At 43.4% G+C, this 19,298-nt stretch overlaps 1 protein-coding gene across 4 annotated transcripts in view; it reads right to left on the bottom strand.

Moving 5' to 3' along the window:
- The window catches only part of NR2C1 (nuclear receptor subfamily 2 group C member 1), a 55,939-nt gene that overhangs the window by 20,396 nt on the left and 16,245 nt on the right, over positions 1–19,298 (bottom strand). For all 4 annotated transcript variants that reach the window (XM_054987870.1, XM_054987872.1, XM_054987871.1 and 1 more), the window contains 5 exons: positions 6,128–6,202; positions 5,150–5,257; positions 3,572–3,802; positions 2,429–2,510; positions 379–558 (listed from right to left, as the gene is read on the bottom strand). In XM_054987870.1, the coding sequence (XP_054843845.1) occupies positions 379–558; positions 2,429–2,510; positions 3,572–3,802; positions 5,150–5,257; positions 6,128–6,181 (655 nt within the window). In that variant the 5' untranslated portion in view covers positions 6,182–6,202. The remainder of the gene's footprint in view (positions 1–378; positions 559–2,428; positions 2,511–3,571; positions 3,803–5,149; positions 5,258–6,127; positions 6,203–19,298) is intronic.

Here is a 19,298-nt window from a genome sequence, read left to right as displayed (position 1 = left end):
TCTAAAAAAGGGGGCATGTAAATATCAGAGAACTGAAGGATGGTAGATATGTTCAAAAGAAAGTTGAAGAAAGAAAAGACTAAGAGCTCTTGTGCTATGAGAGCATCTTCCAGAACCTTACTTTTCTTTGCAAGACAGAAAATGAACTGGCTAAGTAGGGATTCCTTCCCACTATATCACAGGAGATATAGTGGGAGATATAGTGAAAGAAAAGCCCTGCATGCAGAAGGAAGGACTCAGCCATCAGTTGGGATGCCCTCTCCTTCTGAGTGAGAATGGCTATTCCAGAAGCAATTTAAACAGGACAGCACAAATCTCCTGGGTTTTTCAACAACTGCACCCTTCCCCCAATCAACTTTGGTTAATGCTCATACTTACAATCTTGCTTCATTCCAAAAGCAATACATCTCTGTAGCCTACAGTACTGACATCTGTTTCTATGGTGTTTGTTAATCACACAGTCTTTTGCCCCTCGACATGAATACACTAAATTCTTTCGTATGCTTCTTTTAAAGAATCCTTTGCATCCTTCACATGTTACAGCTCCATAATGTCGTCCTGGTTGCATAACAACAAAGTACAACAATTACACAATATAGATGCTATGTTTTGTTAAAATGTTCTATTCCACTAAAATCTGAAGAATAGAAAGGGCACAGTTCTGAAAACTATTGTTGAAATCAAAGCATTCATGGTGTAAACCAACAAGCCCTTGATGCGTAAAATAAAACAAATGTGTTTATTATTTAGTAAGTATCTACTTAATAATTATAATAATAATATTCAATTTATATATCGCCCTTCAGGATGACTTAACACCCACTCAGAGCGGTTTACAAAGTATGTCATTATTATCCCCACAACAAATCACCCTGTGAGGTGGGTGGGGCTGACAGAGCTAGAAGCTGTGACTGACCCAAGGTCACCCAGCTGGCTTCAAGTGGAGGAGTGAGGAATCAAACCCGGTTCTCCAGATTAGAGTCCTGCACTCTTAACCACTATACCAAACTGGCTAAGATTTGCTAAGATGCTAATGCTAAGATGTCACACTAACAAATAATAGGCTGAGACTGGAACATCTGCTGGACCACAAAGATTAACCATGAAACATGACATTCCAGTAACTTTGCCCAATCAAACAAATACACTTGCCTATTGCAAGTGGCCAGGATCAATCCTGTTGTCAGACAACTCTAACTAGGATTCTCCTAGGCTTGCAGAAACATCCTCTCCATCTGTACATGACCCCACTGAGTGGATTTCTCAATTTGCATTCAAGGGCCATTTTCAGAATTGGATATGTTGTACTATTTGTGTAATCCCCCTTCAGTCCTAGTGAGAAAGGTGGATCGTAACTGAAGCAAAATAAAAATAAGTAATAAACTTCTCATATATCACAAACACAACGCCTTATTTAGCCGTCATTCCTTTCAACGTAGCTTGTAAACACTGCCGAGTTAAAAAAATTTAAAAGGAGGTTTGTGGTAAAAATAGATGGTTTATAGTGAAATCGTAAGCAGAGTCACACCTTTCTAAGTCCGCTGCAGTCTACAGCTCTGACAGATATAAACTTTGCTTAGGATTGCACTGTTATTCTGTTTAGACTGCTAATTAACACCATCCTTCCACAGAAGTCAAACTGAAGAGATCATGCTTCCCCCTACTGACTGGCTCCGCCAATCACTGATGCAAACATAACACATGCAGGACTGAACTACAGGATATGTGCACTATAAACTGGGCTGTACAGATTACAGGGTTTACACGCTGTGAGTTGTATGCAAGGAGGAGCTTGAGGGCATGGCAGGCATGAGAGCATATAGTTCTATCTCCTGTCTTCCTCTATAATTATTGTCAATAAATTTGATTCAGCTCTGTGATTTGAAAAGCACATCAATTTAGACTTACAGATATAAGAGAACTATAGATCATCCTTAGACCGTTATGTACTGTGCTTTGTTCACCCACCTGTGCTTAATATGAGAAAAATGCCACTTTTTCAAAGGGAATCATCTCATGCAATATAACCAGAATGTGATTAATTGAACTGCCAGAATTTAAGTTACGTATTCTGGATGGGAATGCGTGAGAGGTCTTTGCATTATTTGGGGATTCATGAGTTTACATGTACATTTATTATTCATTATTAATATTCAAATAGATCTTACCGACCAGCCATCTATGCTAATTTAAGGAAGCATTTTCTAGTTATCAGTGCCCAGTAAGTTATTACTAATCTTAACTGGGCATATTATTCAAAAAGTAGCTTATTAAACCTTGCAAACATATTTAATTTGTGGACAATAGTAACATATTTGCTGTCCTAATTTTTTAAAAATATTTATTTTTAATACTTGGTAACACTGCTTTTAAATGCAAGTGAAAAGTAACTAAAATTAATTTTGCAAAGAAGAACAAAGTTATTTACCTGATGCCTTATCTCCACAGACTACACAGAGATCAAATACTTTATTTAAGGTTTGTTCTGTGGAAGAATTATCTGTTAAAATCTGGAGGGGAAGGAAAAAAAGAAAAGAATTACTGTAATCTAGCTCTTACTTTCACCAACACCTTCACTTAAATTCATGTCTACTATGTATGTATTTATTTAATTATATTTCTATTCCATCCTCCCCACGAACGGGCTCAGGGTGGATAACATCAGCTAAAACACATAATCAACAATATAGCAAGAATTCATAAATTCATAAAAGCATATTAAAATTACAGTTCACATATAAATAATTTAAAAAAGATATAAAGGGGACGGCAACCACAGTATAACTTATCTTTGCTCAATTAAAACAAAATTCTCTTTCCCCAGCTAACATAACCTCAGCTTTTGCAACACAGTTGTGAGAATAATCATAGCATCTACTGAATAGTGTCCATAATATTACGAGTGATGAGAAACAACCCAATACCCACACTATTTTGTGAACTAAACGCAAAACATAGTGAGAGGCTTGCTACTTTCTGATAGTACCACTCAGGCACAGAGGACTATTCATGTCATCCTATAAAAGAAAAAGAGTGCCAAACAGCCTCACAACACCACTGTGAGTTAGGTAAGACTAATTGGTAGAATAATGGTTTGAACTTGTGTTTCCTGAATTCATAAGCCCAATACCTTGTCCTTTGTAACATACTGAAACTTTATTCATTATATTATATCTATTATACCCAGACTGAGACTAGGGAGATCCTCCAAGTTTAAACTGCTGCTCTAACAATCGGACTTACTTATTCCTGAGGACTGGTGTAGAGATTAAATTGGGGGCATGGAAATGTAAGCTGGTATGAGCTTCCTAGAGGAAGCATGGAATAAACATCTCAACTATTTTATGAAACTTCGTTTTACAGCATTATTCTCCAAAGACTGCACCCTTCCTTTCTCCAATTATGTCAAATACATGTTCTTCAATATTTTGCTTGAAAAAGCACCAACAGACTGTCTTCCTCCACCCTCACAACGTGGTTCCCAAGTCACATACAAGTCACCATACTACTGATCACACTAGCATGACTTAAAAGTCATCTTAACAAGTCCTAATAATAGAAGTACCTGTACCTGAATGTGTTGTGCAGATATATCTGGAGATGCAAAGAAAAGCTGGTTGACTCCTGCAGCATCTGGAGTTGCTAGGAAAACTTTTCCTGGAGTTGCATCTTGCCTGGCAAGGATCACTTTGCTTGGGGTAGAACCATCATGATTTGTTAAAATGAACTGCTTGCCTGTTGCAGTCTGATCAAGTGCTGTAACAATCTGAATCTTCTGTCCAGTCTGCTGATCTGTCACAATCTGATAACATAATTTATCTCAAGTTATTATAGTAGTTCAGTGTCTAAAGCAATCAGCTATGGCAAAAGGCACTTGATGTCCAACACATTTTGTTCTCTAAATAAATTATTGAACATAACCTGCTACTCAGTTCCCTACAAATAAAAAGTCAGATTGCTTTTTAAAGTGTGTACATATATATAAGCTGGTTCCAGGATAATTGTGTACATATATATAAGTTGGTTCCAGGATGCTGACCTCTCTCTTTTCATGACAGCAAAGTCAGAATAAATGTTACAAAAATTGCTTTAAGCACAGCATGAAATCATGAGTGATGTATACACTTTCATTATAAATAGCGCTCAATACATAGTGTAATGATTTCAAGAAATGGGTGCATGTGTCTTTAAATGCTTGGTTTGAGCTGGGTGGAGAGTTGGGGGGGTGAGAGAGGGAAGAGTGAGTGATGTGATTGGTTGATGACTGAGAGAGTGGGCGGACTGAATGCAGTTTGAGACTGAGAGGAGAAAGGTTTTCAGTCAGAAGAAAGCAGGCTAGCCGTGTGCTGCCTGAGTATATGGAAGTATTTATGAGAGAAATATAACCTGTGTGGAACCTGAACTGAGCATGTTTGTGAAAGGACACTCAGTCAGGGAAAGAGAGGCTGGCTGTGTGCTGCCTGAGGAGTTTAAAGCATTTCTGTGAGAGAAATATTGAGTTAGAGAAAGAGGCTAACTGTGTGTGAAGCCTTAGAAGAGATCTGTGTGAATGAGTTTAAATGAAGTAACTTTAAGAACTAAGAACTAATTTTATGAAACCAATACGCTTCTTGAAAAATAAACATTTATTTTGTTTTGTTATATCCCAGAGTAGCTGTCAGTGTTATATCCCATTCCTATCCTCAGGGCCACATAGAACCACGAAGAAGCCTGACGCTTAGGAACGTTACCAAAGGGAAAACTTAATTAAAACATATTGGAATATAATATTCCTGGTGGCAGCTAACTACCCAGAGGGTGTAAGGGGAAGATTAAAAGAAAAATCTACCCCCCAAAAGTAAAGGTCATAACACACAGTTTTATAGTATTCAATGCACTTGATGTAGTTTAAATTAAATTATTAAACTCATTATTTTTACATTAATCCTTTGAAGGCAGAGGAGAATAAAAGTTGTACTATATTCAAGCTATCAGGTTACTGCCCTTGGGCAGTGGAAAAGCTATGCAAAGGAATGGTTCAGAAAGAACTATTATTCCATTTACTGTTGAATCGACTAAAAATCATTGCAATCTGTAAGATTACTATGATGATGATCAGTAAATTTTTGTAAATTACTTTAATGCTCAAAATACTTTGGATCCAGTGTACCTGTATGCGTTGAGGTAAGGTGAGACCTGTATCTGCAGGGACAATTTGAATTCTTTGCGCTGACCCATCCATTAGTGTTTGTGTGACAGATGCTTGGGAATGTGCTATCTGGAAAGGGAAAATGTAAAAAAAAGATACACTAGCACAGATTAATTAATCTACAGCTGCAATAACAAAATGCCGAACAAGACTGATTGACATAATACTTTCCAGTAACTCACCCTTCCCCACAAGTGATTCCTGTGTCTGAATACCTATAAAATACACATTATAGCTTGCAAGAAGACAGAACACAATGACTGTAAATAATCAAGTCAGGCAGTACTGCACGTAGTCTCCACAGTATCCAGACACTGGAGTTTATTTTATTTATATCTGACGAAGAGAACTGTGGTTCTTGAAAGCTTATGCTACAGTAAAGTTGGTTAGTCTTAAAAGTGCTACTGGACTCTACTATTTTGCTATTACAGACTAACATGGCTAACTCCTCTGGATCTATTTTATTTACGTTATTTATAGTCCACCTTTCTTGCTGGGACTCAAGGCGGATTACACAGTTAACTTCTTTCTAAGAACAATCTCTGGAAAGAACTGTATTTGACTATACATGAAGGACAGCTTTTTTCCATACCAGAGCACCATAAAATAAAACAGCACATACTACATATTACATATTAAATTTAGGATCTGCAATGAACAACTCAGATTTAACCAATACAGCCAGATACTTAAAAGAACATGCAACTTTTTACTGGGTTACAATTATTACTTTTGCCTAATTCTAAAATTATCATTTGGGTTCTTGGGTATCCTCAGAGAAAACCTTTCATTTACATGATAATGAACTAAAGATGTCAAGAACAGATTGTGCATTCAAAACTACAGACAAAGAATTACTAGAGAGATTTTTATGTTGTATCTTCAAATATTATATACTGCTTTTTATGATTATTTACAAAATGTCCTCAGAATAAGTACCTCCCCCATTTGCTGCTCAATAATCTGATGGGCCAGTTCCTCAATGGTTGCCATGATCTTCAATCACCAGGGTTCCTGTTAAAAAAAGTCAGATACTCTTAAATATTATAGTGTCCAGAAAGAAAACCAAAGCAAAAAATAATAATCGTGGATGATAGTGCAGCAACAGCACAGCATTTTGTTTGCCAAACCTTAAAAACTGTGCAGTAAATCTATTCACAAGTAGCCACACCATATTAAAGCCAAGGCGGTATTATGGCTATAAGTGAACAAACAATTCTAAATATTCCAATCCAATCAGATTTATTTACAGTTAATAATCAGTACAGACTTGTAAAAAACATAAGTATCATACACAAAATACACCACTTTGTAAAAATAATTATATAAATATATGATTATATAAAAACTTGGCAATATAAATACAAAATTGTGGGTTTTCAGGGTTAAAAATAAAAGCAGATGTTACTCCTTTGCACATTCCCTGCGGATTCTACAAGCTGCGGCTAAAAATCTGGCACTAGCCAACGTGATCTGGGGATCGACACCTAACAGGAGCTTATTAGTTAGCTCTGTGTCAGGGAGGCTAGAAAGCTTCTTCAATGCAGGTTGGATATGTTTTATACGTATTTCGTGGTAGAACTTACAAGCAAGCATAATATGCTCAATTGTTTCTACTTTCCCTGCCTTGCATGGACAAACTCGCTCAACCATTGGGACCTTCTTATAACGGTCTTCAAGTACTGCAGATGGGAATGTATTACATCGGGCTAATGAGAAAGCCCTACGATGGAACGGGATCTCCAGGCTTGATTGATAGGAGGCTGGAGAAACCACATATCTTGTTTGCAGGGGGGCTAGGAAATTGGAGACCCTAGCAAAATTCTAAATATTTTTAGAATGAACAGAAACCTTTTTATTTTAGAAAAGGCTTTTATAGTTTCATCAAACCCAACAATCTCATTGTAGCCAGTTACATAAAGAGCAAAATAAATATGATGACCATACTGTAGAACCACCTTTTTAGACTGTTCTAACTTGCTAACATCTTAACAACTTGTTACTTCTCTTCCTTTTGGCAGAGTAAAGGCTTCCGCTGGCAAAAGGTAGCTCCTCATATCTTTTCAGCTATTCATGCAAAATGATTTTTGTCCATTTCCTAATTGCTATAGGAGAAGAGCAGGAAACCCATAACTGCATAGCTCTTTATATAGCTACAAGGGAATGGGTATCTGCTTTATGAGACTATCAGTGCAAGTGTTATTCCAGTCTAAGACCATGGGTTTCTTTGGACTTCAACTGGGGTAACTCTGCTTAGGATTGCACTGTATGACTAGATACACTCAGCCCCTTTCAATATATATGTATCTGAAAGTGGCAGCTCCCAGGTGCTATTGTACAACACACTGGTTGTCAAACCAGGTATGGCGGGAGGGGGCAGTAGTCCATTCGATTTGCCAGCGCCCCCCCCCAAGGAATATTCTTCTACATTCTCATAATCCCCTCCCCCAACACACACACAAAGTAAAACTACTTGCTTTCCTGGGACACAGAGTACAAAAACTCCATGAGAGACATATTGTCGAAGGCTTTCATGGCCAGAGAACGATGGTTGTTGTGTATTTTCCGGGCTGTATAAAACCTTGCTTTAAAATCTTGCCTGCTTATTCACTACTTATTCATTGTCACTGAGTGTGGCAATATCATAGAAAGGCAAAAGCCCCACTGTGAATACTGTTTGGTTGTGGATCCAACTGATAGCTGCAGTGAAATTACAGACTTACCCTTTCTATTGAATATCAAGTTTAAAATGACCTCCATTATACAAATGATGACAAATTTCCTAAGCTTTATCTGATAGATATTACAAGTTTATAAGTAACATTTACTTATCAGTTACAAGTGAAACAAATCCTCTTAAGTTTTCTTGTGAGTAACCTTTATATTTCACAACCAGCATTCTTTCTACAGATTTTTCCAAAATAGCCAGCAAATTCTCCTCTGACAAAGGTTAGGATGTCAGTTATTTCCATAGCAAAGATAACAATGGTTGTGTAATTCATATTTAAGAGCTGTCTCAGCAGACAATTTTCTGCTGAGACATTTTAACAGACTAGAATCTTTAATCTTGACAGAAATAGTTGTTACAGTTAACCTAACAAGCTAAGCATTTCATACACCTCAAAGTACATGAGTACCTTTAATTTTGCTAAAAATTGAAATCTTGCCATTTTTGTTCAAATTCATCAATCTCAATATTAAAATAGATATGTACATCATCAGTCGATTTCTAGTACATTAAATCTAATTTCATTTATTTTATATTTAAAAAATCTTACACTCAGAATTTTCTCTATGGTTTATTTAGTTAAAGACATTAAATTGATTAAAAACAAGGGCTTGGAATGGATATATCATAAAATTTAATATATTCCTTTCTCTTCTTCATCAGTATAGGACTTTTCCTGTGAGGTTCCACAAGGCCCAGCCGTATCTCGTCGGCTATTTAATCTCTATGTAAAGCCCTTAGGAGAAAGAAATAATTTGAGGCATTGGAGCTGTGTCATCAATAGGGTGATGATGCCCAGTCCAATATTACTTTGTCCAAACCACCCAATCATTGCTGTAAGGCAGAACTAAGCCAGCATCTGGCTGCAGTGGTTAAATGGCTAAAGCAGGGCTAAATAAATCCCAGGCGCTAAGGCATCATGGTTTCTAGAAATTTAATTGAGGCTCCTAGTATTTTCATCAGTAAGTGCCTCCTGGTGATTTAGTAGCAATACAAAGCTTATTTAGGTGAGGGAGAGGTTAGCTTGATAACAACTAGTATTACCCCATATTTATTTATACACCACAATGTTTTTATTATAGCTTTTAAAAATATATAAGAAACTGAAGAGTTTAGGATTAGTTTGTTTTGTAAGTAAAGGCAAAGGTAGTCCCTTGTGTAAGTACCGAGTCATTACTGAACCATGGGAGGGATGTTGCATCACGACGTCTTCTTGGCAGACATTTTGTTATGGAGCGGTTTGCCATTGGCTTCCCCAGTCATCTACACTTTACCCCCAGGAAACTGGGTACTCATTTTACCGACCTCGGAAGGATGGAAGGCTGAGTCAATCTTGAGTTGAACCCCGGCTTCCACCAGGATTGAGGTCGTGAGCAGAGCTTAGGCTGCAGTACTGCAGCTTACCACTCTGCGCCACGGAGCTCTTAACAAGTAAGTATGGGCATTAAAATATAAAACTCAGAAGGCTGAAAAATAAGACTGGTTCCTAAATTTTTTGGGATGGCTCTTGAAGTCACAGAAAATTGTCAAGGCCGGGGTTAAAGGAGAAGAAGCTGAAACTGAATCCTAACACGACAGAGGCGATGTTGGCTGAGAAGTCTTGGTGGTCTTGCTTCCCCAAATTTGATGGGGTTTAGCTGATCTTCACTGACTCAATTAAGAGTCTAGGGGAGATGCTAGACCCAGCATTATTGCTGGAGAAGCAAGTTAATCCAGAGGCAAATAATTCTTTCTATGATCTTCATTTAACCCAGAAGAAGGCCCCCTTCGTTGACCAGGCTGATATGGCCATGTGAATCCAAGCCACAATAACCTGAAGGCTGGACTATTGTAATGCACCCTACACAGGTCTAGCTTTAAAGGCAACCTGGAAACTGCAATTAGTACAAATGCCACAGCTCAATTACTGGGAACTAGGCAGAATATGCATAGACGTACACCAGTTCTGCAGTTGCTTCATTGGTTACCAATTAGTTCCCAAGTTCAATTCAAGTTATTGACTCTTGCTTACAAATCCCTTCATTGCTAAACAACTGCATCTCTTGCTATGCCCAACTGTGACAGTTGTGCTAATCTGAAGTCTGCTGACGGTGTCACCCTCCAAATGGGTAACAGCAGCAGCTGCCTGTACCCAATTATTCTCTGTTGTGGTTTCCATGGCCTGCCTAAGGTGTTGAAGAAGACTCCCAAACTTCTTTTATTCTGCAGAATGTGTAAAACAGAATTGTTCAGAAGGGCATAAAGGAAAGGGCATATAAAGGAAAAGTGGCTGTAGAAAAATAGAATTGTTCAGGAGGACGCTTTTACAAAGGGTGTAGTTTATGACATTAATGTATGCATTTTTGGGGCACATTTTCTACTTTTTTGTAATCCAGCATTTGCATTTCTTATGTCATGTCTTATACTGCTCTACTGCATTGTTTTCTAACTTTGAAATCCAGTCTCATTACAATTTTTATTACGCCTTATACTGTTCCTACTGCATTGTTAAATTTTGTAATAAACCTTGAGTCTCAGTGAGAAAGTCAGGCTATAAATAAAGTAAGTAAATAAAAAGGAACTAGAAGTTGATTAGCTTCTCTAAATGTACCATACAGTGCTAACACAGAACTTACTGTTCCTTGCAGGTATGTTTAGCACTGAAGTCCCAAACTTCTACTGGATGGTCATTATTACGTTGTAAATCACTCTGATTTACGAATATTTCCGAAGGGACTCATATTGCTTTGGAAATATCCGCTTCGGTATTTCCGAATCAGGGCCAGTATACTGGCCCCGATTTGGAAATACCGAATCTTTCCGAATTGGGCCCGATTAGGATCCCCCCCCCCGAATCGGATACCTGAATTGCACACTCCTAGTGGGGAATGGATAATAAAAAATACTTTGGTGCTTAGCACAAGTGTTTGTCCATTGTAGTATTGTCCAGACTTGCACTGTTTCCTTTTCCTCTGATTCCCTTAGTTACTTTTCAGCAAAACTAACTTAATGCTTGTCTCTTCTTATCTATAGAAAGCAGAGGGAAGGGAAGCAGTGCAAGAGACAGAGTGATTTACAATGTAATAATGACCTTCCAGTAGAAGGTGGGACTTCAAAGAACCACCTATTTGCTAGCCATTTGCATTTGCAAATGGCTAGCAAGTTTCTGCAGGAAGCAAAAGCTTCCTGCAGGTTCTTTGAAGATGGGTTGGGGGGGAGAAGGTATGAGTGACTCACTACCTCCTCCTCACCCCTCCCCTCTTGCTAGAAAAGGCTGGAATCTTTGCTTTGCAATGCAATGCAAAGCAAGCAATGAGAGATTCCCGCCAAAATTTCAGATAGGGAGGGTTAGGAGGGATGAATGATAGAGTAGGAGTACAAGGGGGAGGAGGGAGGGGGATCAGGCAAGGGAGGGGGGAGTTAGGAGTGTCCAATCCCACTGCTGCATCCTCCTTCCAGCCAATCGCTTCTCTGGAAGGAGATGCAGCAGGGGATTTACAATAGAGGCTGGACTCTGGGCCAGCTTCTGTTGGAGAGAGACTTTTGAGAGACTGCTTTCTCTGTCTCTGCCTTGGCCTGACCTTCCTGTACTGACTGGAGTGGACTTCTGCCTTCTGCTGTGGATCAACTGACTCACCGCTGGACATCAGGAGAGGAGGACTGGTAGGAGAGTTTTTTTATTCAGGGGAGAGATGGGAGGAAGGGAAGAGACTGTGTTTGTTTAAATTGACGCTGGGCTACTCTGCTTGCCTCTGGTTAAAATATTTTGCTGTGACAACAATGGCTTTGCCTAGTGGGCCTTAAAGGCCTGGATTATTTTCCTTTTTTCACTTTTTGGCTTTGGGCTAGGGCAGCAAGGGAAGAGCATTTAACTGGAAGATGGGTCACTTCTTGTATGTTGTTTAATCTGTGGCCTACCTTTGCACAGTGGCCCTGGGCCTTGCTGGGTCACACCAATGCCAGCCAAGGCCTGGAATATTTTATCTTTTGGGGACAGGGCAGCAAGGGAAGAGCATTTATCTGGAAGACTGGCCACTGCTTGCATGTTTACTCTGTTTTACTCTGTGGCCTACCTTTGCACAGTGGCCCTGGGCCTTGCTGGGTCACACCAATACCAGCCAAGGCCTGGATTATTTCATCTTTTTGGGCCAGGGCAGCAAGGGAAGAGCATTTACCTGGAAGATGGGCCGCTGCTTGCATGGTTGCTCTGTGGTCTACCTTTGCAAAGTGGCTCTGGGGTCTCGCTGGGTCACACCAATGCCAGCCAAGGCCTGGATTATTTCATCTTTTGGGGACAGGGCAGCAAGGGAAGAGCATTTATCTGGAAGATGGGCCACTGCTTGCATGTTTGCTCTGTCTGACTTTGTGGCCTACCTTTGCAAAGTGGCTCTGGGCCTTCAGGCCTCACAGGGTCACACCAATTCCAAGGCCTGGGTTTTTTCACTTTTGGGGGGAGTGCAGTTTATGGATTTCTATGCTAACCTCCCACCATTCTGCTCCTGGCCTAGAGACTAGAGACTCTCACTGCTGCGGCGGCTTGCAGAGGCTCGTCTCGCCTGCAGCTGAGGAGGAGAGGAATTCCCTTGTAGGATTCCTGACCGCCTGTCTGCCTGACCATCGCTGGACTGCAGGACTGGTGAGTGAGTCTGTGACTCGCTGGGTTTTCCATTTGGGTGGGGATAGGGGTGGGTTTTTGCTTGCCTGGGTGGGGGGAGTTACATTTTCCAAACACCACATCCACACACCACACAGACACAGAACAGAAAAGTTTTCCTTTTAAACAGCGTCTTTAGAAGATAGGCCAGTTTGTAGGCCTTCAGTGGCTACTTGTCCTCTACTTAATTGATAGAGAAAACAGAGTTGCGCTTACCGTAACTACTGTTCATTGACGTCTTCTGTGCAGACACACATGGGGACTGCGCCTGCGCAGGCCTGCCGACCGGATTTTTCTTTACTAGTCAACATCCACTAGGGGGCGCACGTCCGATCCAATGCGCCTGCGCGGTAGTTTCCCGCCCGAGCAACATTGGGCGACGTCGCCCCCTTTCCCCTCAGTTTCTCCTTTGCCGCCGAATGTCTTCACATTACCTGGAAGAACACAGCGGGGTAGGAGGGAGGGTTGTGTGTCTGCACAGAAGACGTCAATGAACAGTAGTTACGGTAAGCGCAACTCTGTTTTCACTGTCCGTCTTCTGTGCAGCCCCACATGGGAGACTCACAAGCCACTTACCCAGGAGGCAGGCATGTGTTCTCACCGAAAAAGAGACTGAAGCACTGCATTACCAACAGCAGCCTCTTTCCTTTCCCACACATCTAGTGCGTAATGTTTGGCAAACGTGTCAGAGGACGACCACGTTGCAGCCCTGCAGATATCATGCAAGGGCACGCCCCTGAGGAAAGCCGCAGATGCAGCTTGCGCCCTGGTGGAATGAGCTTTTACTTCCAAAGGGCAAGGTAACTGAGCCTGAGAGTAGCATGTCCTAATAGTTTGGGTAACCCAACGAGAAATTGATTGGGCCGTAGCAGCTCTTCCCTTCCTGGGTCCATAGTAGCACACAAACAGTTGTTTGGTACATCTAAACTGTGATATACGATGTAAGTAAAACAAAACAGCCCTCCTGACATCTAAGGAATGTAGGGTCTTTTCCGGAGCACCAGAAGGGCTAGGAAAGAAAACAGGCAATACGATGTCCTGTGAAGTATGGAACTGAGTGGAAACTTTAGGCCTAAAACGAAGGTCAGGTCTCAAGACCACTTTATGTTGATGGACCTTCAAGAAGGGCGGGTCACATCTCAGGGCCGCCAGTTCGCTCACTCTACGAGCAGAAGTAATGGCAACTAAAAAGGCCACCTTCCAACATAACCATTTCAAGTCACAAGTAGCGAGTGGCTCGAAGGGCGATTTCATAAGCCCAGTCAGCACCACCTGCAGTGACCACTGGGGAACAATATCTTTCACCTGTGGATACATGTTATATAACCCCTTCAAAAAAGACTTTGACAAACTATGGGAGAACACAGTCTTTCCATCTATCTTAGGGTGGAAGGCTGAAATTGCAGCTAAATACACTTTAATAGAGGAATTAGAAAGTCCCCCGTCTTTTAGAGACAGGAGGAACTCAAAAACAGAAAACAACTGGCAATCCCAAGCATTCAGGCCAACGTCAGTAGCCCAGGTCTCAAAACGTTTCCATTTAGCTGAATACGATCTTCGAGTGGTGTCTCTACGGGCATTGAGCAAGATTTCAGCTACCCTGTCAGACATCCCCCCTGTCCCTGAATGCGCCAAGCAGTGAGGCTGAGTTTGGGTAGGTCGTGATACCACACTCCTTTGTCGGACAGAAGGTCCGGATTCAGAGGGAACCGACGGTATGACCCCTGGGACAGCTGCATGACATGCTGGAACCAAGCCTGTCTGGGCCAAAAAGGTGCTATCAAAATCATGTGAGGCCCATCCCTGTGAACCTTGCTGACCACTCGAGCTAACAGGGGGAAGGGGGGGAAGGCATAAAACCGGTGCCCTGTCCAGCGTAGCTGGAATGCGTCCCCTATGGAGTGACGACCGAGCCCCCCTCTGGAACAAAACTGTGGAGCCTTCTTGTTGGCCTCTGAGGCAAAAAGGTCTACATCCGGAAACCCCCAGTCCAAAAAGATGGTATTCAGGTAGGAGTCTGCTATAGTCCACTCGTAATTGTCGGATCGCATTCGACTCAGTTTGTCCGCGATCACGTTCGTGGTGCCCGGAATATGGACTGCATGCAGGAATATGTCCCTCTCCACGGCCCAGGTCCAAATTCGACTGGCCTCGTCGCAGAGTACCCTGGAAGTAGTGCCCCCTTGCTTGTTCAGGTAGAACATAGTGGTGCAATTGTCCGTGAGTACCTGAACCGACCTCTGGTGCAGCGTGTCTGCGAAAGCAATAAGGGCATAACGTATCGCTTTCAGTTCCAGCAGGTTAATATGATCACTCTTATCCTGCTCTGACCAAATTCCATGTGCCCTAAGGGACCCACACTGGGCCCCCCAACCTATTGTGGAGGCGTCGGTTGAAATAGTAATATCAGTTTGAACCGAACCGAAACCTACCCCACGTAAAAGATTAGGTTCATTCAGCCACCACTGCAAGGAGCGAAGGACCCCCCTGGGTATCGAGTACCGTTTGTTCTGGGACCCATGTTCAAAATCATGAACAGAAAGGAACCACAACTGAAGGGGTCGCATGTGCAACCGGGCCATAGGGGTAACTGCCGTGGAAGAAGCCATAAGGCCAAGCAGTTTCTGTATAGTTGTGACTGACTGAAACCTACATCTCAAGAAGAGGGTCACCAGTCTCCCAATTTTTAATGCACGGTCCCTGGGCAGAAAACCCCTATTTACCATACCATCCAGTTCCATACCAATAAACAGAATCCTCCTGGATGGGGTAAGGTTAGACTTTTTTAAGTTGACCAGCAGCCCCAACCGGCAACAGGTACTGAGGGCAATGTCAAGTTGAGCCCGTAGCTCATCGGCAGAGGGAGCCGCTAACAACCAATCATCAAGGTAGGGATAGATGGTACACCCTTGCTCCCTCAAATACGCCACCACCACGGCCATACATTTCGTAAAGACCCGGGGGGGCGATGAGAGGCCGAACGGGAGCACCTGGTAGTGGTAGATCTTATCATTACACAGGAACCTAAGGAACTTTCTATGGTCAGGATGGATGGCGATGTGAAAGTACGCGTCCCTGAGGTCCAGAACAGCAAACCACATGCCCTCCGGCATTAATTGGAGGACTGTATTTAAAGTAAGCATTCTGAACCGCTTAACGAGAACGAATTTATTCAATTCTCTTAAATCCAAGATGGGCCGGACACCACCATCCTTCTTGTCTACCAGGAACATCCTAGAATAGAATCCCCAGGAGGAGTCCTGTGAAAGCACCTCCTGCACCGCTCCCTTATGCAGAAGCTCTATAACCTCCGTCTGTAATTTATCAGAAAAGGAGTGCACTGCATAATCAGGAAGAGACAACACGGGGTAAACATCAAATTGAATTTTATATCCAACAGATATAATATTGAGAACCCAACTATCCCGGGTAATTTCCGCCCAAGCAGAGGCAAAACGAGCCAGTCTGCTGCCAAAAACAACGGACTGTTCCAATCCTAGTCAGAACTGCTTGGGTTGAGTTGCTGACTCCTTGGCATCAGGGCCCTGATGCGTGCGCCGTGGGCGGTAAGCCGGCCTTCTGCGCTGATAGGTATTCGCAGGTGGTTGGGGAGGCCTGTAGGACCCATAACGCGGATACGGTTGGTATCTGTTGTGCCGACCACGGTAGCTTTGGAACGAGCGGTACTGGGAACGGTTATCGGTGAACTGCCTGGGGGGGAGGATCCCGTAGGAACGGGCCGTCAGTCGATCTTTACGCTTCTGCGAAAGGTACTCATCCGTTCTGGCGGAAAAAAGGGATTGGCCCTCAAAAGGCAGGTTCTCCACTTTATTACGCGTCTCCACCGGGAGTGCCGTGGTGCGGAGCCAGGAGTGCCTTCTCAGCACAACGGAGGATGCCAACGCTCTTGCGGAAGTGTCCACCGTGTCACGTCCTGCATTGATTTGTTGCCGGGACAGTCGAAGTGCTTCATCAAGCACAACCTTGGCCAATACCTTCTGATCAGCAGGAAGTTTCTCCATGAAGACTGCCATACGGTTCCACAAGAAGATTTGATAAGCACCCATAATAGCCGAATAATTGGAAATTTTCAGTGTGAGGGCCGCAGAGGAGTACAACTTCTTGCCCAGCGAGTCTAGCTTCCGGCTTTCTTTGTCAGTGGGCACAACGTGGGAACCCTGGCGAGGACGGAGCTGCATTTCTTCCGTAACAAGGGAAGAGGGAGGTGGATGAGCAAACAGGTACGTACAGACGTCATCTCTGGTTTTATATAATGCTTCTAGCTTCCGAGACGTCGGGTAAACTGTCGCTGGCTTCTCACAGATGGTGTTAATTATGTCCACCAAACCTTCCGTAAATGGGAACGAGATGGTCTGCGGATTCCCAGATTGAACATATTGAAGGATCTTATCCTTCGGCTTCGGGTCTACTGCCGAAATGTCGATGTCCAAGGAGCGGGCCATACGGATCATTTGTTCCGTATAGAGCCTATAATCATCTGTTGGTGAAATACGACCAGTCCCGATAACGATGTCCTCTGGCAATGGGTCAGACGAAGGACTAGGACTCGGGTCTTGATAAGGATCGCCCTGCTGATAATGGGACCCCCGTCCGGGGGACCCATAACGGGAGAATTCACTCCGTACGTCACCCCAATATTCTCTGCCAAGGGATGGGGAATACGACCGGTGCGACCTCGCATAGAGGGAACTTTCCCCTTCAAAGCCTCTCCAAGGAGAACGATAAGGTGGATCCTCTCCACCGATGGGCCCACCGTGCACCCAGGCACGTGAAGAAAGAGGAGGAGCGTCAGGCAGGTCACCATCCTCATCTGCAGAACGGGGAGATAGAGGAGACAGGTGTGGAGATGGAGTCGCAGGCCTCTCCCATAACACCTCGTCAGTTTGGGCAGAAGTCGATTGTATGTGCTTCGACTTCTTCTTGGTCTTTTTGGCAGTCGAAGCCGGTAAGGCACGTTCGCAGTCACGACTCCGAGGCATCGGATCCGAAGATGTTAACGGATCGGAAGCATTCGGATCCGGCCGAGCAGGAAGATTCGAAGCGAGGCTGGGGCGAGTCGGGTCGGTTTTCTTCGGAACCGACGATGACGACTGCGGTGCCGGATCCGATGGCTCAGGAACCGATCCAGCAGGGATGTTCGGAACCGAGGATGTCCTCTTCTGCACCTTCGGAGCCGACAGAGGAGGTGGTTCCGATCTCGAGGGGGACCTGGACCGATGACGGCGCTTCCGAGTCGGATCCGACTTCAACAGCCTCCCGCGATCAGAGGCGGATCCGACGGTGGTGTTCGGATCCGAGGTCGGAGCCGGCGGTTGACGGGGCCGATGAGGAGAACGGGATCGGGGGGTGGAGATGGAGCTACGGGCAGGTTGTAGGGGCACAGATGTCTCGACCGTCCCGCTAACTGGCGATGGCCCTTTCTGAGGGGTACTCGGGGCCCCGGACGCGTTCATAGCCCTCTTCCAAAGCAGGGCATTCAACCTATTAGCCCTCTCAGCCCTGGCCTTAGGCGTAAAGCGCCGGCAATGCTCACACTTCTCCACGATATGACCTTCTCCCAGACACTCCAGGCAAACGGAGTGACCATCCGTCCTCGTCATCTTCGTAGCACAAGTCGAGCAGCGTTTGAACAAGGCCGTGTCAGCCATCTCTTCAAACTTAACGATTTCCTCACAGAAAAGTAACTTCTTCACAGTGGACAGCTAGCAGCTAACCGGTCGGCGGCAAAGAAGAAACTGAGGGGAAAGGGGGCGACGTCGCCCAATGTCGCTCGGGCGGGAAACTACCGCGCAGGCGCATTGGATCGGACGTGCGCCCCCTAGTGGACGTTGACTAGTAAAGAAAAATCCGGTCGGCAGGCCTGCGCAGGCGCAGTCCCCATGTGGGGCTGCACAGAAGACGGACAGTGAACCAAGGGTACTTTGTTTAACTCAGTTGTAATGATTTCAAGAAATGAGTGCATGTGTCTTTAAATGTTTGGTGAGATAGGTGAAGAGTGGGGGTGAAAGAGAGAGATGAGTGAGTGATATGATTGGTTGATGACAGAGTGGGCGGAGTGAAGGCAGTTTTCAGTTACTGAGGGAGAGAAAAAGATTCAGTTAGGGCAAGAGAGGCGAGCTGTGTGCAGCCTGAGTGTGTTCATGTATTTGTGAGGGAAAGGCAACCTGAGTGGAAGCCTGAACTGAGTGTGTCTGTGAGACTATATATTCATTCTGAAGCAGGCAGTGTGTGCACCTGAGAGAGAAAGAACTGAAAGTGAAAAGAAAACAGGCTAGCTGTGTGCTGTCTGAGGAGTTCTCTGTGAGAGAAATATAGAGCCTAGAGAAAGAGGCTAACTGTGTGTGAAGCCTTACAAGAGATCTGTGTGAATGAGTTTGGATGAAGCAATTAGAAGAACTAAGAACTACTTTTATGTAACCAATGCGCTTCTTAAAAAATAAACTTTTATTTTGTTTTGTTATATCCCAGAGTAGCAGTCATTGTTATCTCCCATTCCTATCCTCAGGGCCACATAGAACCACGAAGGAGCATGACGCATAAACACGTTACCAAAGGGAAAACTTAAATAAAATATATTGGAATTTAATATTTCTGGTGGCAGCTAACTACCCAGAGGGTGTGAAGGGAAAGATTAAAGCAAAATCCACCCTAAAGAAAGTGAAGATGATAACACCAGTAAATAGGGATCGGTAGGAAAAGCAGTAGTTAGAGTTAGATTATATTCAAAT

Source organism: Eublepharis macularius, chromosome 9 (genome assembly GCF_028583425.1).
Source record: "Eublepharis macularius isolate TG4126 chromosome 9, MPM_Emac_v1.0, whole genome shotgun sequence".
Classification (NCBI taxonomy): Eukaryota; Metazoa; Chordata; class Lepidosauria; order Squamata; family Eublepharidae; genus Eublepharis; species Eublepharis macularius.
This window is presented reverse-complemented; position numbering and strand designations above follow the sequence as displayed.